Genomic DNA, 24,356 nt, shown 5'->3' with positions numbered 1-24,356 from the left:
CACTGTCTAGCTTTGTGCTGGTAAAGTTCTCTTGCACAAACAGAATTTGCTAGCAAGGAAGAGCTCGTAGATCGACTCAATTACATTGGCGGGTCGCACGTGTGTAGGGTATCTGAGAGAGAGGAAGTGACGCAGTTAGTAATCCTCTTACTTTAATAAGCCACTCCATCGGCAGGGGGGCACTTTATTTCCCAACAAAGGTGTCAGAAATTGACCTGCGACCTGTGGGAACAGTGCTGGGGTGACGGTCTGATAGTGAGTCGGTGGGTGTCCGTCCCGCAGGATGCTGCCCTGGCGGAAGATGTGGGGCGCTGTGACGCGTCACATCACTCCGCGTCTCACCTACAGCACTGCTGCCGCTCCGCCACAGGTAGGCCCCGCCATCTCATAGCAACGCGTAAAAGCAAACACTGAAACCCAGGCGACGACAGTGGAGTGTTACTGTTGATTACATATTTGTAGTGACTTAATTTATCTGAAGTAATCAAGTTAATCCTCATTGACAGTGCAGTGGCGAAACCGTAACGAGACAACAGAAACCAAACAGGTGGAACATGCTAAAAGTACATAACGAATTAAACCAGTGGGATAAAAGAAAAAAAGAAAAAAAAAAACTAAACTAAAACTGACTGGAATAAAAACATAAGAGTGAGTAAGATTACAGTCATGGCTAAACGACGAGGCCTTTGAACTGACCAGGTGACAACAAGGAGTTTGAGTCAAACCTGCCCTGTATGGCTAATGTCCAGTAGTAAAGCTGACCTATTTCTTTTCCAATACCGGCCAGCAATGTCCTGGTGACCTTTTGATAAAGGATGCAACAGTGTGTGCACTAAGGAGAATCAAACATGATCTTTACACCAGGAGTGGTAGAGGAATTTAATTAAAGGGTTCCCTCAAGAGGCAGCTTTTTTTTTTTTTCCATATTAGCAGTGGGAACAGAAATATGGTTTCTCTGTAATTCGTTTGTTTCAAGAGTGGGGGAAATGTTTTGAATTGACAGAAAAGCAACTATTGGTCTTGTTTGGGAAATTAGGCGATGGGCGATGTCCAAAGTTTGTTAATGCCCTGCCAGGATCCCAGGTGTTTGTACTGAACCACTAACTAACAGAAATTACTGACAACAACCTGCCGTAACTGTTCAGAGAGGAGCTGAATGCTGCCTGCCATAGGTACTAGCATCCACAACATAATACAGTTTCTTTACTAACCCTGTAATCATTTATGTTACCAGGCTAAGCAAAAGAAGACCAAATATGGGCCTCTAAGCGACCAAGACCGGATATTTACCAATTTATATGGCCGTCATGACTGGAGGTAACGACTCTCAACCACTGTTTTCCCCTGGTTTCTAATGACCCAATAATTAGTGTCAAGAAACTTTGCTTTATCCCCCACTTCTTTCCAGACTCAAGGGAGCGCAGAGACGAGGTGACTGGTACAAAACCAAAGAGATCATACTGAAGGGATCAGACTGGATCCTGAGTGAGGTGAAAGTCTCTGGACTTCGGGGAAGGGGCGGAGCTGGATTCCCCACTGGCATGAAATGGAGCTTCATGAACAAACCCAGCGATGGCAGGTGAAAAGTCCCTGCAACAACTGAGGTCTTCGTGAAGGCATCAGAGGCCGCAAAGCTATTCACATTCTTTACTTAAGTTAAACATGCTTCTGCGGCAAAAGTAAAACGACTGATTCAACTCCTTTACTCAAGTAAAAGTCAGATATTTTTTGCCATTAATGAAGCAATACACTGGTTGATCATTTTTCAAAAAGTAAAAAGTTCTGACAAAATAATCTGAACTGACCAGAGGTCTTGATTCATTTTAACAGCTTCATATTCGTTTTTGTTTCTTTTTCAACTGCAGCACAACTAATGTAATCAGTAATAGTTCTGACCACTGAGCCATTATTGGCTTATGTTGACGATTTAAAAACAAAAAACAGTACTATTTTCTACCTTTATTTGCCACTGTACTGATAACGTTTGAAACAGCGATCCCAGAGCTGAGGTCCTCTGAAATATGATCCACTTTTATATTCTGCTACACAACTGTAGAGTTTAAATAAAACACCGACAACAAATTAATAGTAATAATAATAAGTGAATTTGAACTTTAAAATTTAACTTTAGACAGAATTGGTGTCCTTGAAAGACTTTTTCTCCAATGTAAGGAGTAGAAAGTACAGGTATTTGTGTACAAAAGGAGGGAGTCAAAGTAAAAAGTCTTTGGAAAAAAGTACCTACAAAATCTTCTCAAGTACAGCAACAAAGTGTGTGTACTTTGTCGCTTCCCACCTCTGGAAGGCATACATCAGTTTATTGTCCCTCTGCGTCTCAGGCCCAAGTACCTGGTGGTGAACGCCGACGAGGGGGAGCCTGGGACGTGCAAAGACCGCGAGATCATGCGTCACGACCCTCACAAGCTGATCGAAGGCTGCCTGGTCGCCGGTCGAGCCATGGGGGCCCGTGCTGCCTACATATACATCAGAGGAGAGTTTTACAACGAGTCGTCAAATCTGCAGGTGGATTTCACTGTCTCTCCGTTCCATGCTTCCTTTTTCTTTTTATTCGCCCTTTTCTTTTTAGATGTTGCACGTATGTTTTGTCTCACCGCTTATTTCTCCCTCCTAACAGGTGGCTATTAACGAGGCATACAGAGCCGGGCTGATTGGGAAGAACGCCTGCGGCTCTGGCTACGACTTCGACGTGTTTGTCATGCGGGGAGCAGGAGCCTACATCTGCGGAGAGGAGACGGCCCTCATCGAGTCTCTGGAGGGCAAGCAGGGGAAACCAAGACTCAAGCCGCCCTTCCCTGCAGACATAGGTGGGTTGTGAGCTCTGTTGAGGTTTTTTTTTTTTTTTTTGGGGGGGGGGGGGGGGGGGTCAAAAAAACAAAAATAAAATACAAAAAACAACCGAAACGAACACATATCGGTAATTACATTCCTCCCTCCGTCTCCCTCAAGGTGTGTTTGGATGCCCGACGACAGTTTCCAACGTGGAAACGGTTGCCGTGGCGCCTGAAATCTGTCGCCGAGGCGGAACGTGGTTCGCAGGCTTCGGGAGGGAGAGGAACTCTGGGACCAAGCTGTTCAACATCTCGGGTCACGTCAACACGCCGTGCACCGTGGAGGAGGAGATGTCCGTCCCTCTGAGAGAGCTCATAGAGAGACATGCCGGTGTGTGTGTGTGTGTGTGTGTGTGTGTGTGTGTGTGTGTGTGTGTGTGTGTACCTTACAATGAGGCACAAAGTTCAGATGCTGAAAGCACAGTTATGATAGATAGATAGATAGATAGATAGATAGATAGAGCTTCATCTTGGGATTTTAATTTTGATCTCCAAAGCCAATAATATCGAACCACTTACAGTATGTATAACTACTTTAAATGATTACAAGCCATAATCTGTCCTATAATTGTCTGTGTTAATATTTGAAAATTGAGAAAATATGTTAAATATGGGAAGTATTAATGCAACGCTGACGTGACTCTCTGTGTCCCCGTTGGTGTGACTGCTGCAGGAGGAGTGAGGGGAGGCTGGGACAATCTTTTAGGAGTGATACCAGGCGGGTCGTCCACTCCCATCATCCCTCGGCACGTGTGCGACGATGTTTTGATGGACTTTGATGACCTTGTCCGCGCGGAGACTGCGCTGGGGACAGCTGCCGTCATAGTGATGGATAAATCGGTGGGCACATCCCGTTATTATACAGGAGTGAATTAACAGAACGACATCTAATCTGATCTTGTCTTTGCAGACTGATGTGATTAGAGCCATCGCACGCTTGGTGGAGTTCTACAAACACGAGAGCTGTGGCCAGTGCACCCCCTGCAGGGAGGGTAGGAAACTGCACTGCTGTGAATTAGCGCAAACGTTTAAGAATCACTGCTGTGTTGCCGTTAAACAGAAAGTGTGCAAACCGACCACCTCTCCTCAGCCTCCCTCCAAACACGTGGCAGGTCCAGCAAAGCATCAGTTGCAGCAGGAGGCTAAAACAGTGTTTTTGCAGGATGTAAACAGAGCGCTAAGTAATGTTTTCCAGGGTTTGGGGGAACTGGAGGGTTAGTTGTGTGAAGCTGCACCAGAAAGAAAGAAATTAGATCTGAAAATGTCAGTTATTATGACTTCAGGCAAGGCCGTCCTCATGTTTCGTTTCCACGTTCTCTGCTATTCTGCTTCATGTTGACTCAGGGGTCGACTGGATGGACAGGATGATGTGGAGGTTCGTCCGAGGAGAAGCGGCCGTTTCAGAGATCGACATGATCTGGGAGCTGAGCAAGCAGATCGAGGGACACACCATTTGTGCACTGGGGGATGGAGCTGCGTGGCCTGTGCAGGTGATGACCACTAGAACACTTAAGGTACAAGCTCATTATCTTGCATCTGGCGATTTGACAGGGCCTTCTCCTCTCTCTTCTTTCTTTAATGTTTACAGGGACTCATCCGCCACTTCAGGCCAGTGATGGAGAGTCGCATTGCAGAGCACAATAAGACAAACCAGCCGAGAGAAACAGAGATCGAAATGATCTAAAACTGACTAGATGACTTGTTGGTAGTGTTTCCTACGAAAGAGGATTAGGGCCACAAGAAGAGGAAAAAATATTACAGGAGGGAGATTTTTTATTTAAGTTTTCATTTCAAGTTTTAAGTTGAAATTTTATGAAAGAAGAATTGTGAATAAAGTGTTTGGTGGATTAACCCAGTTACGCACGGTTATAAGCAAACTGCCGAAAACAAGCATTTCCCACAGGGTTCACCCACAGTAATCAGGAATCTGGCAAAAACAGAAGTACTACTCTAGACTTACGCGCAGGCTTCATTCTCGACATCATGACTGACTTCACGTTGACATTGATTGCAAAATTTCGATTTTATTCACGAAATGTCATCATTCTTACATCAACATTCTTCTCTAAATTTTGACTTTAATCGCAACATTTCCTTGAAAAAGGAAAAAAAAGGGAAAAAAAAATCCATCTTCATTTTTTTCCTCTTCTCGTGGCCCTATTCCTCTTCCGTAGTTTTCAGTGTTTTAAAAGTAATGTGTTTTAAACGACAACAATGTGTGGTGGTGATGATTTGTACTGCTTAAATGAAAGAAAACACATTTAGATAGAACATGTAAATAAATTATGTTTATTTCATAAAAGCATGAAATAAATTCCAAAGGCTTACTACATTTTCATCCATTATGATCTGTACAAAAAAAATTTCCAGAACAGGAAGGGTTGATGCTTGCACAGGGGAAAAGGGGGCAGATGAAGCAGTTCAAGCAAATTCAGGGATAAAATGAAAATGACCAGTCATGTACAGCATTATCCCGATGTAGGTTTTACAAACATACTGATATTAAACACCGCTGACGTGCAAGCGCACATGTTGTTGTACGTTTTGCACCTAAATAAAGTCATTTTGAATGAATACAAGCGCTACAGCGTCTTCTGTGGGCTCAGTCTCATCTCGTCCTGCCTCAGAGCACCAACTTCCTTCTAGCAGAATAAGGGCAAAAGCACAATAGAACCCCTCAACTGCAGACACAATGTTTAGATTTGGAAGGTGAAAGTCATCTGGGGAAAGAAATGAATCTTCCTCATTCTTGTTCTGTCCATTTGAACAAACTAAAAAGAAAAAAAAAATCTCTGTTTCTGGCTCTTCCACATGATGATCAGAGGCTCAGTTTGGGTTAACATCCTGTAAGACTCAGTAAAAAAAAAAAAAACCCAGAGCGAGGGGGATTTTTCTGGTTTATGGCGCCATCCAAAAAGGTATAGACTGTGACTGTGGCTGGCTTTTAGTGCGGGATGGTGGTGGAGGGGGGCAGCGGTAGCCCTGAGTCCAGCCTGAGGATGTGGAGGTAGGGGGAGCAGCCCCGGGGTTACCTGGACCCGAGGCCTTGGAGACCGAGTGGTCTTCCTCTTCATCGGAGGAATCGCCCGAATAGGCCACCAAACCAGTTCTCAATTTCTTTGCTACGGGTTCTGAAAGAGAAATACAAAAGGGAGGCGAGAGGACACGAGAGAGAGCGAGAGAGAAAGAGAGAGAAACAAACACCAAAACAGCAGCAACCAGAAGATGCAAGTCAATGAATCCAATAAATCAAATTGAGGGAGGAAAAAAAAAAGCACAGTTTATCAGTGTAGAGGGTGGGGGCCGCCATTGGAAAGCAGCCATTGGTTGATGGGGAGTGACAGTTAGATCCGACCAATCAAGTGGAAGGACAGCAGCGCGGGACGAGTCATGCCCCGCCCCCACACAGAATCCAGCATCGCCCCGAGAGAAGACACATGGAAGAGAAGGAGAACACAGAGAAAAAGAGAAAAACACAAAAACAGGAGAGGATTCTTGTTAGTGAGCGAGTCAGAAACCGGCCCGATTACAGACAACCCCAGACCGTTCACGTCGTCAGAACACCATGAACGGGCTAATCTTTACAAAGGGGTCTCGGACAATCCACATAAGTTGGCGAGCCAAAGCTCCATCTCAACATCCTGAGGATTCTAGACACAGCAGCAGAATCCTGTCAGAACCACAGGCGGCAGACGGGCCCAGTGGCGGGCTGAGTGTGCGTGCACCACTGCGTTTACATCATCTGCCACGAACAGGGATTTATTACTCAAATAGCCGGAAAGATATCTGCTGTGAGAGCCGCCGCGACGCAGGATGGAGGACTGGGAGAGGGGTTGACATTATCAGACGTGCAGATCGGAGGTCTGACGGGGGTGATGTGCTCAGTGATCTTACCCACGGGGCCTTGGGGCGCTCTCCTCTCTTCCATCTTAGGTCTGGATCCATGCACAGGCAACAGGGGTGGAGGCATTAGCTGCCTACTGCAGGACACAGGAAATCATGTCACTTACAGACGAAAAAAAGATTCACTAGAAGAAGAAAGGATAAAAAAAAAAAAAAAAAAACTCTGTGTACCTGTCCCTCTCACTGGGTGGGCCGGAGGAACTTGGTAATGGGGGTCCTGCAGTCTCCGGGCTGCCCACTGGGAAGCCTGCACCTAAATTAGTCATATGAATGGGTCCATGCTATGAGCAGAAAAACACAGGCCTGATTAGCAAACATCCTCCACTAAACCCTGACCTAAATCTTGTTAACTGCTAAAATAAATTATACCAGAGCTTAACAATAAGCCCCTCGTGTGTCACTGGAATCACCTGATGACATCAATATTCTGTGTGTTATTAAAATAAGTTCATTAAACCCATCACTTCTAGTCAAATGATTGCCGTTTCTTCCCGACAATCCTTCTTACAACTGAGAAGACGCAGGTAAAACTTTTATGGGCACTCCTATACTTCTTTATTTAAAAAAAAAAAAAGAAGAAGAGATAAACAACTAGAGAGTTAAGAGAGATGGCATTAAACTGCATGATGGAAACCAGTGACTTAGCAGACACACACCTGGTATCCCAGCAGGCCGCTGCTCATCTCGTCTGGGACCTCCTCTGTGAAGCGTCTCTTCTGCGGTGGGTTGGCGGGGGCGGCAGGGGGCAGGACTTTGGGTGGTGCTGTTCCCGATGTAGGAAAAGGTAACGGTGGAAGAGTCTGCAAAGAAAGACCGGGAATCTTTTTTTTTTTTTTTTTTTTTTTTTAAATAAAGATGGTTGGTTAATGAAGGGGTCCTTTATTTTAGAGAAAAAAAAAAGACGGATTTGAAGATTTGCCGGCGCTGCGACCCACCTGTGGCATTGCAGGAGCGGGGACCGGTGCAGGGGGGAGAGTCGGAGCTGCGACAGGGCTGGGGGCGGGAGCAGGCGCCTGTGAGGGGGGCAGCGAGTACTGATGGGGCACGCCGGGAGGTACCGCTGGAGGTAAGGGGGGCGGGACAGTGTAGGGCGGAGGGAGGGGCTGTGGCTGAGGAGGCAGCGGCACAGGGGCGGGGTAGCCTGGCTGGTAGGTGGCAGCGGGAGGGTAGTAGGGAGGCTGGGGGGGCATTCCATTCACCATCAGAGGCTGTCCAAAACCTGGAGCGAGCCAGAGGAGGAGGCGTAAACACATTACTCACTGAAGAAGTTTTACATGAACGAACCCGGCTTGGTCATAATGAATTGGTCATACCTTGTTGTGACGGCATCATGCTGCTCATCTGATTGACAAAGCGAGAATACTCAGCGTGGACCTGGAAACATTAAATATAAGGGTCATGGACGGTGTAAGGACATTGAATTTTAAAAGAGTATTTTCTGTGTCATGTTTTCAGTGATTGATGCCTTGTGTGACTTTTTCTGGCGTGAACGTAGACTTCCTGCAAGCTTTGATCAGTTTGCAATAACTGCAGTGTGATCCGTCTACGTGCAGTTTTGTAAATATGAATTGGTGTGCTGTAGGACGGATTCAGACTTCTAAATTAGCTGGTTAGCAATACATGATGCAGCTCTTACAGCATCTAATCAGCAACACAGACACTATTTTAACAGTATCATAGTCAAGACCTACTTTTTTTTTTTTTTTTTTTTTTAATGAATAGAAAACAACTCACTGTCTGAAGCAAGTTCTCACACAGGACTTTGGCTGCTGCGAGCCCCTCAGGTTTGGGATGACTGTGCAGAGAGCAGATTGCCTTTAGTTCAACTCAGCCAAAATTGCTGTGAAGGTTTCATCAGAAAACACAATTCCTGAAACGCGAGGCCGGTTCATGACTGCTGGGACGACGCCTACCTGATGTAGATGTACATGGGCTCAAATGCTTCTCGTCCAGAGGCAGGTTCTAAACAGCCTGATCCCTTCCCCCTGAGGAAGACTTTGGCCCCCGTCTCAGCCTGGATGTGCTGTAGGTATGAGCAGCTGGGGCCTTCCACTTGCTCCTTGACCACGAACCCTGGGATTGCGTGCTCCAGGCCCACAAAGATCTTATCCTGAACATAATGCATCTGAGGGCAGAAAGACAGCACAAGTATTGAATACCCTTTCTGCATCCTTTCTTTATCATGACTGAACTTACTGTAGCTTTCATATCCTGAAAAAAACTGCAAGCGAGCGGTGCATTAAAGTGCAGGAAAGTCAAAGATAACTGTCTCACCCCAGACTGAAAGTGCGGTTTGTGACTCATTTGGGGCAGTGAGGGAGGAGGAGGGTTGTGTTGCTGGTAAATTGTGACTGATGCCCCGCTGGGGGAAAAAGACGAAGATGATATTGAGGCAGTTGCTGCCTTCACCACGCCGTTTGTGATGATCTCCTTGATTCTATTAACTGCCCCTGGAGAAACGACAACAAGGACCAATCGGCCCGTTTGAATAACATGCGAGGATTACAATGTATGACTGACTGAAAATGAATTAGTGGTACTGACGGTCAACAAGCTCTCTGGTCTGTCCTTGGACATGTAGATAGAGAGGCCGATCCCTGCAGAAAAAGAGCAGAAAGAATGTGAAACTACGAGTGTTAAACTGGGAAGTTCACTGGCATTTAGAATGTTTACGTTTATTGGATGAAAGGGGAAGAAGAATTACCCTGGAAGAGCCTTTCCTTTCTCTTCAAGTGTCATGTAACGGCCTCTGGTTGAAACTGCAGCACCGCTCACTTTACTGATCTGTGAGGCAATGAGGCAGAGAGCCAGTCAGCAAACAGTCTGCAAACTATCTTTGGTAAGACACGGCTGACTGTTTGGATTCTGACCTCATCTTGCGTCTGGCCTCGTGTCAGCAGGTTCCGACAGGTGATCGGGACGTCGTTGATCTCCACCTCTGCCACAACTAGATCATCCTTTGCCTTGGGCGGCGCTGAAGGCTTCCCAACATTCACAGCCTAAGACAGGGACGAGGTAATCAGTGTTACAAAAAAATAAAAATAAAAAATGAATTAATTGCCTCCAGTGAAACAGCTTTGCATGACTAATCATCCAGGCAATAGGATAGTTACTCATCTTGATCACAGCCAACTGCGACAATGCTCAATTGTAGCTTCCTGCTAGAAAGAATGAGGCTTTTTTTTTTTTTTACGTTTTTTGTTTACGTTAAAACTCGCGTGCACCTGGCATCAGCGTACGTGACAACGCTGATGCAATAAACCATGTCACGCAACAACCTTCCTAACGTTTTGATACTTGTCCAGCCAGGCACACTTAGGACATAGTTATACAGACCAGAATATCGACATGAAGAGAGTTGGTGATTTCAACAACCGGGTAAAGATACATAACGTGTGCAATACCCTTGTTCGTTCCCACACTGGGAAATTGCGTTTCATATCTGCATATATAAAGTTCAAATACCATTTGGATCGCCTTTTGTGTGTCTTTCTTAAGCACGTAGTTACCCTGTCAGGAAGCCCCGGGGTGCCGATCTGCGAGGGTTTCAGTTTGCCTTTGGCTACCAGCATAGCGTTGATCTTGGCGGCCACGGCTGCGGCAGCATCCAGAGCTCCGGTGGGTGCAGACTCGGCCTCCCCCATCCCACCGGAGCCGGGACCAGGCTGGTCCCATTTGCTGCGGCGGCTGGTTGGACAAAACAAACGTGACTGTTAGCGTCAAAACAACATGACTGACAGGAGAGAACGGTCTATTATCTTTAGTATCTATCTGTTTTCCTTATTAGTGCGAGGCTGTACCGCGGTATCGCAGCGACTGGATGCATCGGCTAGCTAGGGCAAGGGTTGGAATTTTGGACAGTGGTTAAGAAAAAAAAAAAACACCCTCTCCAACATTAAAGTTTGTGAAAGGGGTTCGAAAATGGATAAATTAGATACGCACTGGAATCATCTGGAGCATTACTTTTGGGTGGGAGCCAATTCGTGGCTGCAGTCTAGCAACACTCCGCCATGATTGCATAAACCGGCTAACGTCTGCTGGTACCCGGCTAACAGAAATCATCCGGTCGGCGGACGAAATACCCCGGGAAACCATCTGAAACGTGTAACCACTTTCGACGCACTTACCCGCCGTTGTGGGTTCCGCAAAATGACATCAATATCCTGACAAATGTAGATTGCCCTTACAGTGCGTAAAGACGGGAACAATATCCCCTCTTTGCGCTATCAGGCGGATCTGTTGACGGGGTTTTTTCTCTTCTTCGTTTCCCCCTTTGGTCTCTCAGAGCTGCGCGTATCCTTCAAGTCACATCTACGCCCTCTTCTGGTTGTTGCAGTAATAGCTGAACAAAGCTAAATATGGTTTGAGTCGAGCAGTTTTATTCTTTGAAAGTTCTTTGAAATGCAATATTCCTCATTATTTTTTACTTTGTTCTCAGTGTGTTGTGTCTTTGTGTCTCACACATAGACACATTTACTTCGCTGTTTGTTTGTTTTTTTGTTTTGTTTTTTGCTCAATCATTTTGTTTGGTTCTAGTTGTTCCTCTTGTTCTTGTTGTTCTAAGTTTCTTCTGCTTAAATGACAGCCATCTCTTAAAATAAATAGATAAATAAAAAAGATCTATTTCAAATCGTTCACTCGTTAGAGCTGCCTTTTTGATGTCATTCTTTGATAAAGTGAACTCTCAAAGGAATTATACTCATTTGAAAAATCATTAGATTCACCAGACCAAAACTAACAACAGTTTAACACGCGTTCAAATGTTCCAATATTTGTGGAAGTTAACATTAGTTGACGTTTCTCGCCGGGGGTTCGTGGAAAATGCCTATGGGCATTTTAGTTTGGCTAAAAGCAACAGTAAGGATTCAATTCCACGTCTCTACCACCAGCTGGCGCCAGATACCATCTTTTGTTATCGACAACAACAGCAACCTTTCAGCTGGGTTGTTGCTGCATCTCACGCGTTCTAATGCTCTTCTCCTCCGTCCTACCAATCAATCTCTGAAGGAGGTTTGCACGTCCCCAGTGGAGGAGAGGAAACACCTTGACTGGCAGCGCATACTAGTTATTCTTCAGGCAAGGTAAGTTTGAACTGAAATGTATGATCGGTTGTGACAACTAAAGTTTTGCCATGTACATTTTGAACAGAATTTGGGGTTTTTGTTTTTTGTTTTTTTTTTTATTAGCTTTAGCCTTTTGTCTTTCTACAATGAAATGAACAGAGTTTTGCATTTTACTAATGCAACTATTGTTTTTATATATAATGTATACATATTCTGAATTGCAGAACAAACGAATTTGACAAAGGAAAAAAAAAACTAAACTAAAAAAGTCTCTAGTCTCAAGGTAATTTTGTTTGTAGGTCATTGAGAAGCGAACCCAGTAAATGAATTTCTAGAAGAATAATCAAAAAAAATTTTTAAAAAAAGATGAATTTACAGAGGATGTTGAAAAGAGTTACATTTCTAGAATGTAATCAGGCCAAACCAATGTCATTCTACAATGTTGATAAGGTTCCCTTAAACCAGTTCTTTGCACTTAAAAGTGACGTGCTTTTGTCCTAGATTTCTGCTGGAAACCCTGTTATTTGCTTTGCAAAAGCAAAAGCAAAAGCAATTCCAAGTAGAATCCACAGCTCAGCTTTAAAACGAATCTGTTCCAGAATTGCAGTTGTTTTGATGGGAGCCAGACTAGAGTTAAAGGCCCTGTTTACTCTGTTACCTGTGGAGGATGAGACTAGCGTCTCGCATCCTGTGCTCAGACACACCTAAGCATCATCCCTGCCAGCTCCGAGGCTGATGGGTTATTCAGGCACTGGTGTTTAGTTACAGACCACCAGGAGCTCCTAGACATGGCCAGCAGGTGCAGGTTACGGTGGAAGGCGAGAACGCTGCGTGGGGGAAACATGGAGCTATAGATTGAACAACCAGCAGCCCTGGCAGGATTTCTCTTGTTCCTTTCATAGGGTGTTGAAAACACTGTGGAGAACCCTGCTATCTGGCTCTTGTTGAGGGCCGGGATGTGCTAGGATCTAAAACTCACGTAACAGGAAATAGACTTTATTTAATTATTTCTATTAGGATTCAGTCTCACCAATGGATTTTGTCATATTTATTCATAAAGACGACTACTCTTGGAGTTAGTCTATCAAGACAGCCCAATACATAGTGACAGATAAATGCTTTTCAAAAAGTCTAGAAGGAAAGATACACACAACAAGATGTGCTTGCACCGATTAAAACTTGTTCTACGATTTTTATCCTGCAAAACTGCATATCATAAACTTTAGGTTATAAAGATGAGCGCTGTGTTTGACCCTATTTGATTATATTTAGATTTTTATTCCTGTCCAAAGCCGTTCTCTCTCTGTTTGGTCCGTTTACCTGCCAAAAGCTTTCTGAAACCCGACCATTTCAATTGTGTAGCCATGCTTACACTTTGCCTGTAGGTGTCGCTCTAAGTCAAAGTCCAACAGAAACCTCAGCCCACTACTCACTTTTTAACAGTCACTCTTGAGAAAGAAGTGACAGACAGTGTGCTGCTTTCAATGCACCTTTTGGACCCCCAAGTTTTGTTTGTAATACTACAAACTCAAATGAATATTTTTAAACATTCAATTTCCCACAGCTGCATCCTAGCAGTGGACCATATTTTTTTTTACGAAAGTTGCCAATACTGCACTGGCAACTCATAAAGTTCTTTGTCTCTCAAAGAGGCCATGTTTCGAGTTCTAGTCAGTTTGTAGAGTTAAATGAGACAAACTACTCTAAAATCGTTAGCAAGCACTTTAATTAAAAAGAAACAGCTGCACAGGCTTTTCTAATTTGCAACACTGCTGTGGAAATTCATTATGTCCGACCCCTTGCGTGAGTTGCCTGCGTGAACAAACCACGGGGTCCAAATGAGTAAAGAGTCGGGGAGGTCAAAGGTCGGCGGAGCTTTGACGCCTGAGCTGACAAGGGATGACTCTTCACTTGCAGTTTGCCAAGAGGGGGGGCGAGGGAAGAACAGAGGGCCGAAGGGGGGGTGCATACGCGTCACATTTACGGTCCTCCCTCGTAAGAGCCCATGTGTGAACCAGGATTATGTATGTCGGTTGATGTAACCTCCAGCCTCAGAGGCATGTGGGCCTGGGTCTCGCCTGATCCCGGCGGCTCGCGCCGAGACGCGAAGTCAGGGGACGTGATGGGCAGGAAGGCGCCTCGCGGTGGAGCTGCCCATGAGCTGAACAAAGAAACACTGTGAGAGCCCGGATTCGATGTTTGCCGTCAAACCTGCATTTACAAACTTTTTTTTTTTTTTTTTGTCATGCTGTGCTGACTGTTTGTGTGGGTTCTGTAAAACTTGGATGAGGGTGTGAGTGATGTTAGAGATATGACCCAAAGTTGATCCAAAGAGACCAGGGTAAAAAAAAAAAATTACACACACACATATATATGTATGCATACATACATGTACTGTATATACACTGAATGTATGTATATATGTATGTGTGCGTGTATATATATATACATATGAAATTATTATTTTTTTCTTTAGATCAACATTCAACAATATACATATACATATATATATGTATATGTATATGTGTATATATATATATATATACATATATATTTGCGATTCCAGTGCAAAGGAAACTAAATAAAATAAAATTCCCATAGAGCAGGACCACGTGAAGGTGAGACAGAGTTTAAAGAGGGGACAAAAAGCGATTGAGAGAGAGAGAGAGAGAGAGAGAGAGAGAAAACAGATGGAAAGATTGAATTTGAGGGGAGGAGGAGGAGGAGGAGTGCGAAGGGAATCTTTGCTGTGTGTGTCTGGAGAGAATGGGAGCCTCTTATGCAGCTCGCAGCGGGAACCTGGCGCGGGCTTGGGCCTCGTCTCGTCGGCACAGCGGGGCTCTTTCCTGAGCGGACTGCCCAGGGGAGGGGCACCTGCAGCAGCCTCAGACACTGGTCAAGAGCACTGACGGGCGGGTGGGATACGCTGGTGGTGGTGGGATGGAAAGATGCTTTGCGTTTCCAGGAAAGGGGACGTGATCCGGAATCCTCAGGTAGAGCGGAGCGACCGTCCCTAAGGAGAAACATTTGTCCCCCAGTTTTCCCACCACGTGGAGGAGAAGAGCAGAGGAGGACGGCGTCAGCGGTCCCTGGGATGAAGTCAAGAGATTGGACAGGAGGGTAGAAGTTATGATTGGAGAGAGTCGAGCAGAGCTGGCTGCTACTAAAACAAGCAACGTGATGTTTATAGATGGACCAACCTGCCAACTGACACAATATTTTCCATCCATCTGGATGGCTTGAGAAAACACCACGTATTTGGAGTTTATCAAACACTCAGTCATCCCCGCAGGCCCGAGGGAGACCTTCATCATCTGATATGTTGGATTTTGGAATTCAATTATAGTCAGATGCACACATGCAGACACATAAAAGCCTGACAAGCAACAGGCTCTGCCTGGTTCAATATCCGACACTGTTGTACAAGAGTGTTATTTTTTGGAAACGTCTCATCATTAATCAAGCTACATCCTCAATCTTCTGCACTTCAGTGTGACACAGTAGTCCAAAGTCGCCAAGTCTCATCTGATGTCAGTTCTACACCCAACTGGCCAGCCAACCAAATTGTCTGAACTGAATTCCATCCGAAAGGACGACTGTGCCGAGAGGGCCTCAGTTGTCTGCGGACGGTGGATGGATATTGCATTAACTTCACAACAGAGGGCTCCCCCCCGTGGTGCGACCGCACAGGCCTCTGGGTAATAACAGCAGTGGGAACGTTCTGCTCGGAGGTAGCCGACCCAGGTAACTGGAAACACATGGCGGCGGCAACAACTTCAGAAGGGGACGCCGAGCCTGAAAAATAATGGCATCCCTTTTATTTTGTCAAGCGAGCGTGTTCGTATCGCGCTTTTCCGATTGTGCCTCCTCAGCCTTTTTGCGTTACCAGTGCAGTAAAGGCCCAGCTGTGTTTCGCGGTGTCCGCCGCAGCCCTTTGGTCTTCTTTTTCCCATGGCCCTGCGCCTTTTGTGTGCAAAAAGTGAAGGACTGCCTTCACAATGCAAGCTGCGTTTCGTTTCGGACCTGACACGAAATCAGTGAGACAAACGATCACCTGGGGATAAAGTTCTCACAGAGACACTTCAGTCAGGCAAAACACTGTAACCACACTTAATGGAGCCCGACTGTCCCTCTGAGAAAATTGGGCGGATGAAGAAAAACACTATTTGTATCGTCACCTGAGATACTTCCTCTGCTTTCTCCAAATGTCATCAAGATCTGAAAGTGAAGATCGTACAAACTGTGTGTTTTTTTTTTTGTATTTGCTTCAATGGTACGTCCGCTTTAGCTTATGTTTGAATTTTTTTGTTGTAGTGTACTGACGAACGAAACAAGATGGATCATTACATTCAACGACGGCCTTCTGCTTGGTTTCTGCTGTCAACCGCAGACACCCCCGAGTCTGATGGACACCCCTTAGCACGTCACAGACGCTCACGCCCTCGAAACAACAAGACCACCCTGACCAGCTCGTCCCATCTTTCCATATCCATCCGTACGACTCTCTGTTAAACAACAATATTTGCTCATGTGCCATAAAGGGCAGCGGGCCTCGGAACGGAGCACAGTGCAGCCTTTGAGTCGGGGCGGGACGGAGACAGAGAGGGAGGACCCTCCGGAGTCACGCACACACTGAAAAACACACCACTTTCTAGCCAATGGCTTTTCACAATCACATCATATTATATGTTTCACTGTTTGAATGATTCTGTCAAACACTGAGCTAGAGAAAAATTGCTCTTTATTCAGGTTTTTACATTGCATTTTATTAGGAACACCGGTTACAATCAACACAAGTCAAGGCCATGCAAAAGCATAGCACATTTCAAAATTAAAAAAAAAAAAAAAAATCTAAATCAGCGTGCAGGTCTCTTTTATAACAAGTCGCTGATTTTGAACTATTGCGGACCAGCAGAGTTACAAAAAAGTGAAAAAAAAATATTATGTCAACGAAACAAACTGTCGGAAAAGTTAAACGAAGAAAATACACAAAAAAAAGTCTATAACATTTCTCTGAAAATGAAAAGAAGTGCATCAGATTTTTGCCAGAAATGCTTTTGCATGGTTTTGTGCAACATACAGCATAAACTCTGCTCTACCGATATGATTAGGAAAACGGCACTTGATGGAAGAGTTGAATAGTTAAAGCCTTTCGTTTTTTCTAAATTGTGTCCTCAAAGAATTTATTATTCCCTCAAGTGCTTTGCTCATTTATTATATTCATATTTGTAAGCTGAGGACAACTGGATTGTCTTTGGTGTTTTTTTTTAATTATGGCACTCATAAAGCATTCTGTACAATTGAACACATGGTCACATTATTGCCCTGTCGGCTGGCGAGACACACTGCACACGCTACTGCAGGGGGCTGCTCTTGCGGCAGAGCTGATTCGCCGACGTCAGCGTCTGTCGGCTGCGTCTCCGTTTGCCCGTCAACAGCGTGTAGAAGAAAGGGTTGACGCAGGAGTTCCCGTAGGTGAGTCCCGTCAGGATCCGGTTCACCGTCACCTGCGTGCCCACCGGGACCGTCCGCAGCATGTCGGGCTGGTAGAGGGGCAGCAGCTGCCAGATCCAGAAGGGCAGGAAGCAAGCCCAGAAGGCCAGGACGATACCCAGAATGAGGAGCAGCACTTTGGGTTTGGGGGCTCGCGGGGGACAACAGGCGGTGCTGCCCCCGCTGGCCCACACCGGCCGGGTCTGGGACACCCAGTAGAGGCGGCCCAGCGTGGCGTACAGAGCTCCGATGGCCAGCCCGGGCCCGAGGATGCTGGTGCAGAAGAGCACGCTCATGTAGGCCTTGGAGCTCTGCTCGTCCCACGCCGGCACGCACAGCTGGCCCTCCTGGTCGTCGCCGTCCTCCAGGTGCAGGGTGATCATCATGGGCAGGCTCAGCGCCACCGCCAGGCCCCAGGCCAGGCCCACGCGCAGCAGGCTGGACGAGCTGGAGGAGGAGGCGGCGTGCAGGGGTCGCGCCACGGCCCGGTAGCGGTCCAGGCTCATGGCGGTCAGGGTGAAGATGGAGGCGTGCATGGTGAGCAGGTCCAGGCTGAGCAGGAGGCGGCAGCCCAGCTCCCCGAAGGCCCAGCCGGACGCCAGGCTGTCGTACACGATGAAGGGGGCGGTGAAGAGGTAGAGGAGGTCGGCCAGGGCCAGGCTCAGCACCTGGAGGTGAAGAGAGGAGGAGGAGGTGGCGGCAGTGGAGGAGGCGGCGGAGGAGGTGGTGGAGGAGGTGAAGGGAGAAGAGGAAGGAGAGGAGAGCTTGGCCAGGCAGGGGGGCAGCCTCAGGGGGCAGTAGCAGCACCCGGCCCTCCGCCTCCTCCTGCTCCTCCTGCGCCTCAGCAGGAGCACCAGCGTGTAGAGGTTCCCCGTGATGCCCAGCAGGGAGAGCAGGGAGAGCAGGGAGCAGAAGAGGGCCGTGGAGGCCAGGCTGGGCGAGGGCGAGACGGAGGGGGTGGAGGAGGAGGAGGAGGGCGCCGAGAGGTTGGGGAAGGTGTACGGAGACGGAGGAGGCAGCGAGCCCGACACGTCCATGCTGGGACTGATTGCGGTAGTTGCGGTTGCAGCCAGGGAGCGCCGGCCGGCCGGCTGGACGGTCTGTTTGAGACGCAGAACAAAGGGATCAGAGTCAGAGAGGACGAGACAGTGGAGGAGAGGAGGCAGGAATATTTTGATGTTTCTGGAAAGTTGCCCAACTGCTGCCATGACTGGCGGACCATAGGAAGTTAATCTGCCAACTGCTTTTAACATACGCGCATGTGAATGTGGACGCCATGTAGATAAAGTGTGGTTAGTTTATGGTTCTGTTTGTTTATGAGTCTAATTGCTGCCACGCTGGTTAGTGTTAGTCTTTTTTTCTGCTGAGTTGTGTGACATTTTGTTTGTTTTCTAACGCAACTGGATCCTTTGGAGGAGGAATTGATCAAATTGAGGAATGCGAACCAGGCTGAAATGGAGAAAAGTCTACTTTGCTGACCCTTTAAGGTCAGACAGTTGGATAATGGATAGGCAACACAAAGGTGTCAAATAGGTGCAGGATTTAGAATATAGTTTTTCACCAGCGATAATCGTCATAGTTCTGATATCACAATTAGCATTCTTGAGTAGTGATGGATTTGATAAAATGATTCCCTACTGTCCAGTCTAGTAATAGAAATTTCAATGAAATACCTTGATGTGGCTTCATGCAAATAAAAATCTAATACACATATTTTAATTGAATGTTTTTGACAGGATGGCTGCGGTTTTAACCACATTACCAATATATGTTTGCCCCTGTTGTGGACAGTGACAGACAGTTTCGGTTTTGCCTGCGGTACTTTGAGCTCAGCGCTTTTCCTGTTTTTTTCAAAAAAAATATTTTTTTTCGGATGGAAATGTGTCGCCACGCTACAGTAGGAGCGAGGTGCCCGCCAGAAAAAGGCCTGTGTGACACATGGCGACCCGTGGCGGCTCCGGGGTTAAGAGCTCCTGTTGAACTGTGGAGGAGCAGTCAAACCCCTGCAGTGCCGGGGCCTCCGTTCTTTACCGACTCCCTTTAAATAACAGCTGTGCTATATTCCTGACAGCACTCGACCTTCCCTTCCCGGAAAAATTTGCACGAGACGATCTGAAATTATTTATTTTAATTTGTTTCCAGTATTTTTTTTTTTTTTTTTTGTCTCCGCTTTATTTTCTCTGATTTCAAAGAGAATGGACACATTTATTTTTTATTTTCACTACAAATAAATTGAAGGCCTGGGCTACATAATAAAATGGGTTTCTGGACGTCAAATGGAAAAACCTTGAAGGAGGATTTGCATGGTGCAATGCTTTTGAGATTCCAATTCTTACAAAAGCTGCCCGAGAAATGGTTCAGTCAAAACAGCAATGTGCCGTCAATCCAAAAAAAAAAAATCCAGGCAAAGAACTCACAGCATTTCTAGCAGATGCTTGGGCTTACCTTTTTTTTTTTTTGAGACTTTTATCCCAGGCACTTTAAAAGTTGTACTCCGTTGTTTGATCCCATTTTGAAACGTCTGTCTGGATTGTTCGGGTTGGAAGTCAGCATCGTCCGCGTGCCCGGCAGGAGGCGGTGGAAGTTTGAACGTTACACGTAGACAATGAAGTGGCCTCTGGACGTGGAGATGTGATCCTGCTGAGTGCAGCTCTGGTCTCTGGCGCGTCTTGGAGGGGAGAGGAGTGGAAAAGGGGGTGGTGGGAGGATGCTGCTCGGGAGGGGGGTTTATCTCTGCAGCCAATCTTAAAATGAAGCGGCGCTGTCGTCTGCAAAGCCCACGTTTTTTGGGTTGCTTTTTTTTTTTTTAATGCCTGGTTAAAGCAAAACAGCAGCAAATGAAAAAGCAATTATCTTCATAATTTTTTTTTTTTTTAAAGTCCGCTTTTACCGCGTCAACAGGTTTGTGGTTGGAATCAGTTTGATGCTGTTGCAGAAATCTTGACCGCTTTTAAACGTTCACTCTGCGATGATTATAGTTTCGATGATTAAATTTATTAGTAAGAATTAATAAGTCGTCCACCAGCTGAGCGAAGTTGTTGCACAGACAGAGCAAATATTGGTCTTTGTTTTAAATTCTTAAATTTTACAGCCACATTTGTGGAACTTACATAAATTCTGACCAGGTTTTGAAACCTCTCCAGTGGTTTAAATGCCTTTATGGCCGCTGTAAATCTCCCAGTGCAGCTCCCCACTGCAACGTCTTTTCAAGAAAGTCAAAAATCGGACCATACATGGTGCTGTAGAACTATGGCAAATTTCTAGTTTTTTTTTTATTTTTTTTATTTCTAAACTCAATCTTCAAACTTTGGCAAAAAACCTAGACTCACCGATGTGGCCTCTAGGTTTTGAAGTCTTACAATTTATTGCAATGAATTTTTAATGGTATACTCTCTGAGGCTTGAGACTTGTTTTATTACAAGCCTATGGTTAGTAATAAAACAATGAACTTGGTTTTATTGGCAAGATATAGTTAAAATAAAATAAAATAAAATAGCAAAACATCTGAGGGAATGGAGAATTTAAATTAATAAATGAAAAAAGTCTGAATTAAACCTTTCAATGCAATGAGTCATCGTCTAAAAAAAAATGCTTATTGATCTGTGGTTCCTTTTTGGAGTGTTTTTCCTCCATTTTAACAAACATGTATCAGCAGACCTTGAATCGGCGGTTTAATAAGCCTCTTCTGAAACCAGTCCATCAACACCTTGTCCATCTGTCTTGGACACAGAGCTGTTTTGGAATATCTCACGCTGAAGAAAAAAAAAAAAAAAACATTCATATGAGGCCGACTCTTCAACTAAAATTAAATTTGACAGTGACAGACCTCTGGCCCTCCCTGCGGAGAGCAGATTGCTTCTGACGCAGCGTATCTCCGGTATTTGCTGTCACCTCACGACACGCCGCAGTAGCTAAAACACTCCAGTCCGACCCAACGTCAACACCACGCTGGCTCGTGTTCGACCACAGAGCGCCGTCTTAGCCCCCGCCTCCCGCCGCCCACGACCGCCCCCACAGGGATTTATGTGTCGATTTGGTGTTTAAATCACGCAAGGAAATTAATTGCGCCCGTGCCTCTGTCAACAGTCGGGGCACGTCAAGGAAAACACGAGAAGTTTGAACCGGTGGCTTTAATAAGCGTCCGCACGCTAACGCAGAATGAGCTACGCTTTCAGCAGTCATCGAAAAGCGAGCGACGCAGTGGCCCGTGAACCACCGAGTTGCTTCAGGTGGGGTGTCGTGCGACACACAGCTGCGGTTTGCCAGCTTTGAAGAGGGCAAAGGACTTGGAAGCGATTGAGCTGCGACTAGCCAAATGTGAAATGTGAGGGCCTCGTGTCGGTGGTGGTGGTTGGGAGGTGGCGTGAGTCCACGTCTGCCCCCCCCCCCCCCCCCCACACCCCAACCCATCCTCCATACATGTGCTGCTGCTCGAGATGGACAGAGACAGGCTGTAAAGAGCGGAGAGGGCCGGCTGGATGGGGTGCATAGCTCTCCCTGCGGGGTGTGAGGAATTTCAACAAATACCTGCCACGGCCATGCCAGAATGGTGGCGGGGGTGGGGGGCGGAGAGGTACGGGGGGGGCGGGGTCTGGTGACCCAGACTCTCTTGTTCAAGGGCGCGAACTGTTAACGACTAAATAGATGAAAATGGAGAAGGGGGGGCGGGGGGGATCATATTTCAATGACATCAGCTCGGCTCTGATTTACATATTTCCCCATAAATTCCCCGCGGGTAACATTTCAAAGGGTCGGCCGGCGCTAGATGGAATTACGCAACAGATGTACACGTGTTGCTTGTATGTTGGACAAAGACGTTCAACATTTCGGTCAAAAACTGCTCCAAATTCACATCCATAACCAACAAGGGCAGCAAGATAATCGGTCTCCCCGCACCCAACCCTACAGACATCAACACCAAGGCCATTGCGCGCATTGCATCCTCAATAGAGCAGGACATTACCCACCCTCTCAACCACCACCTCATCCCACTGCCCTCCGGACACCCATACGGGACTAGGCGCTGCAGGAGGGCCCGCCTAGCCGGGAGCCTAATCCCCTCAGCCATAGCGGCCCTGAATAACAGACCCCGGTGGGAAAGGAGATGAATGAACTGCACTATGTCCCCTATGTCAGTATGTCCTGTCTGAAGTGTGTATTTATAAGTGTAATGATGTTTGTTATGTATGCTGGTTAAACTGTGCAGTGCGCTGAGAGAAAGAATTTCCCCAATAAAGATCTAAATCTAAATCTAATGCAATCTAAAATAAGGCACCGTTAGCATTTTTAGTTGCTAATGATAACTGACGTAACGAGCTAGCACACTTGTATGGAGGCGACCGTATTGCACCGCTGTGTTTCTTCTGCAGCCCACAAACACGAATCAGCTCCGGGTTCGGTGACTTCAGTTGGTGGTGAAAGAAGTGAGAGCCAGTGGAAAATGAGATAGCGGCGATGAACGTTAGCACTGTTTGCAACATGCTGGCTTCCCGGTAAAAAAACACCCCAGTCTGGACCTTTAAGGCAAAAAAAAAGAAAGCAGCAGCAGTGAGATGGAGTGTGAAGGGGAGTGGTGGGGGTAGGAAAAGCAGCGTGGAAGTCCTGTGCTGTTTATTTGTCTTTGGCCGATCACGTCCATCCTTGTCCTGCTGAAACATTATGTAATCCCTCATTACATTTAATTGAGTTATAGCCTTTGCTTCTGCGCTTTGACTGGCGGCGCCACTGTTTTTAATTCAAATTAGTGCGTATCAATCGCTAATATGCATAAAAAAAAGCAGGTCAGGGGATGGGAACATATAGATATTAATCTCCCCGACTCACTTATTCAAATTGAACAGCGATAAGGAGAGTTGCGAAGTCACATTTGTTTCCTTTGTTGCCAGTAATTTGGGTAATATATTGTGATTTTGTTGTTCTTGTTCTTGTTCCCTCCCAACACTTGTTTCTCTTTAACTATGAAGACATATTATTAGCAAAAGTCAATGCAAGGCATATTCATTTATTTATTTAATTACATCTTTAACTAAAATGATACACATTTTCTAATGCACTTCACGCCAGAGCATCCTTTAATGTTACACACTTGACCTTTAAGAACATCAGTGTAACTTGTTGCAGCTCTCAGTCTGACATTACATCCTGTGTTATATGTGCCCCCATGTTACTCATGTTTGGCTAACATGGGGCCCAAGTGGCTCCCTGAGATGTTTTTGTGCTACCGGGGGCTTGGCCGGAGGTTGCCCAGTGAAAACAGAACGAGCCGTGACGCCGCTGAGAAAACACTCCTTATTATTTTCTGTGTCTTCGACCTTTGACGCGGCACGCGCAGACGAAGGAGGTCCTGGCCCGGCCGACGCTGATTGGCCGATCTGGGTTATCACTCTGGGTTGTCTCCGAAATGACATACGCCCGCCACGTAAACACGATGAGCTCCCTAACCTTCTCCCTGGCCGCCCTTGCTTTCTTCCTTCATTTCATTAATTAGCTTGGCCGCTTTGCGGAGCAAACAGACACAGTGGCCCGCCGCTGACCGTCCGCCGTCTCGTCGTCCTGATTAAATGGGCGGACGTTTTCTTGTTCGTGATGAACGGCTGTGGAATGATTCACAACTTTGTGATGAGTTATTGATCCCACTTCACCCTCCCACTCCTGTATCCACCCCCCCCACCCACTCCCCGCACCTCTCTCACACACAGCAGCCACCTTCACCGTCTCTGCAGCTTCTCGTCAAAGCCATTCTCAAGCTACCTTCTCTGAAGTCGTGGTGTGTTGCACTCACGAGGAGCTCGCAGAGGCTTTGTGTGAGACCAAGCAAAACTCATATACCCTCGAGATAGATGGAGTGTTTTTGCTTCAACTCTGCGCGCTCCTCTGCAATACTCCGCGCACAGCCTCGTACGCCGTCCTCACCCATCATCTGCTTCAACCATGACCTGCTTCAAATTGTACAGTAGTTGTTTTGTTTTTTTTTGATTATGAAATTGTGTAGGAACACAATAGCTGCGTTTCTGTCCGCAAAATAGAAGCGGTATTTCTAAAAATTTCG

The 24,356-nt window shown here is 46.2% G+C and overlaps 3 protein-coding genes and 1 long non-coding RNA gene across 7 annotated transcripts; 2 read left to right on the top strand and 2 right to left on the bottom strand.

The window, feature by feature from the left end:
* The first annotated feature begins 66 nt into the window (after positions 1-66).
* Positions 67-5,151, top strand: LOC142898094 (NADH dehydrogenase [ubiquinone] flavoprotein 1, mitochondrial-like). The gene is made up of 10 exons (XM_076040874.1): positions 67-370; positions 1,235-1,317; positions 1,409-1,579; positions 2,340-2,523; positions 2,636-2,825; positions 2,968-3,180; positions 3,523-3,689; positions 3,760-3,841; positions 4,194-4,339; positions 4,438-5,151. The coding sequence occupies exons 1-10, from the start codon at positions 284-286 to the stop codon at positions 4,531-4,533; spliced, it is 1,419 nt and encodes a 472-aa protein (XP_075896989.1). The 5' UTR covers positions 67-283; the 3' UTR covers positions 4,534-5,151.
* On the bottom strand, positions 5,123-11,039 carry khdc4 (KH domain containing 4, pre-mRNA splicing factor). 4 transcript variants are annotated; one of them, XM_076040855.1, is made up of 14 exons: positions 10,880-11,039; positions 10,262-10,439; positions 9,623-9,751; positions 9,457-9,536; positions 9,297-9,349; positions 9,027-9,202; positions 8,666-8,877; positions 8,487-8,547; positions 8,066-8,126; positions 7,688-7,971; positions 7,409-7,573; positions 6,924-7,033; positions 6,744-6,829; positions 5,123-5,980 (listed from the first exon to the last, which is right to left on the bottom strand). In XM_076040855.1, the coding sequence occupies exons 1-14, from the start codon at positions 10,906-10,908 to the stop codon at positions 5,748-5,750; spliced, it is 1,857 nt and encodes a 618-aa protein (XP_075896970.1). In that variant the 5' UTR covers positions 10,909-11,039; the 3' UTR covers positions 5,123-5,747. The 4 variants fall into 4 exon arrangements, 3 of the variants coding, with proteins under 3 accessions (XP_075896970.1, XP_075896971.1, XP_075896972.1); XM_076040856.1 differs by having other exon boundaries at positions 7,409-7,552; XR_012928532.1 differs by having other exon boundaries at positions 5,918-5,980; positions 6,924-7,005.
* Positions 11,038-14,154, top strand: LOC142898129 (uncharacterized). Its single transcript, XR_012928540.1, has 3 exons — positions 11,038-11,113; positions 11,760-11,833; positions 13,865-14,154. It is a non-coding gene; the product is annotated as an uncharacterized LOC142898129 (long non-coding RNA).
* Positions 14,155-16,702: 2,548 nt separating this feature from the next.
* On the bottom strand, positions 16,703-18,408 carry uts2r3 (urotensin-2 receptor 3). Its single transcript, XM_076040883.1, has one exon. It carries the CDS (start codon positions 18,343-18,345, stop codon positions 17,170-17,172), a length of 1,176 nt encoding a protein of 391 aa, XP_075896998.1. The 5' UTR covers positions 18,346-18,408; the 3' UTR covers positions 16,703-17,169.
* Positions 18,409-24,356: the final 5,948 nt, after the last annotated feature.

The sequence above is a fragment of the Nelusetta ayraudi genome, unplaced genomic scaffold (assembly GCF_046127955.1).
Source record: "Nelusetta ayraudi isolate G7.1 ecotype Tasmania unplaced genomic scaffold, CSIRO-AGI_Nayr_v1 ptg000063l, whole genome shotgun sequence".
In the NCBI taxonomy this organism is placed as follows: domain Eukaryota; kingdom Metazoa; phylum Chordata; class Actinopteri; order Tetraodontiformes; family Monacanthidae; genus Nelusetta; species Nelusetta ayraudi.
Note: the sequence above shows the minus strand (reverse complement) of the source record. Positions and strands in the feature narration are given on the sequence as shown.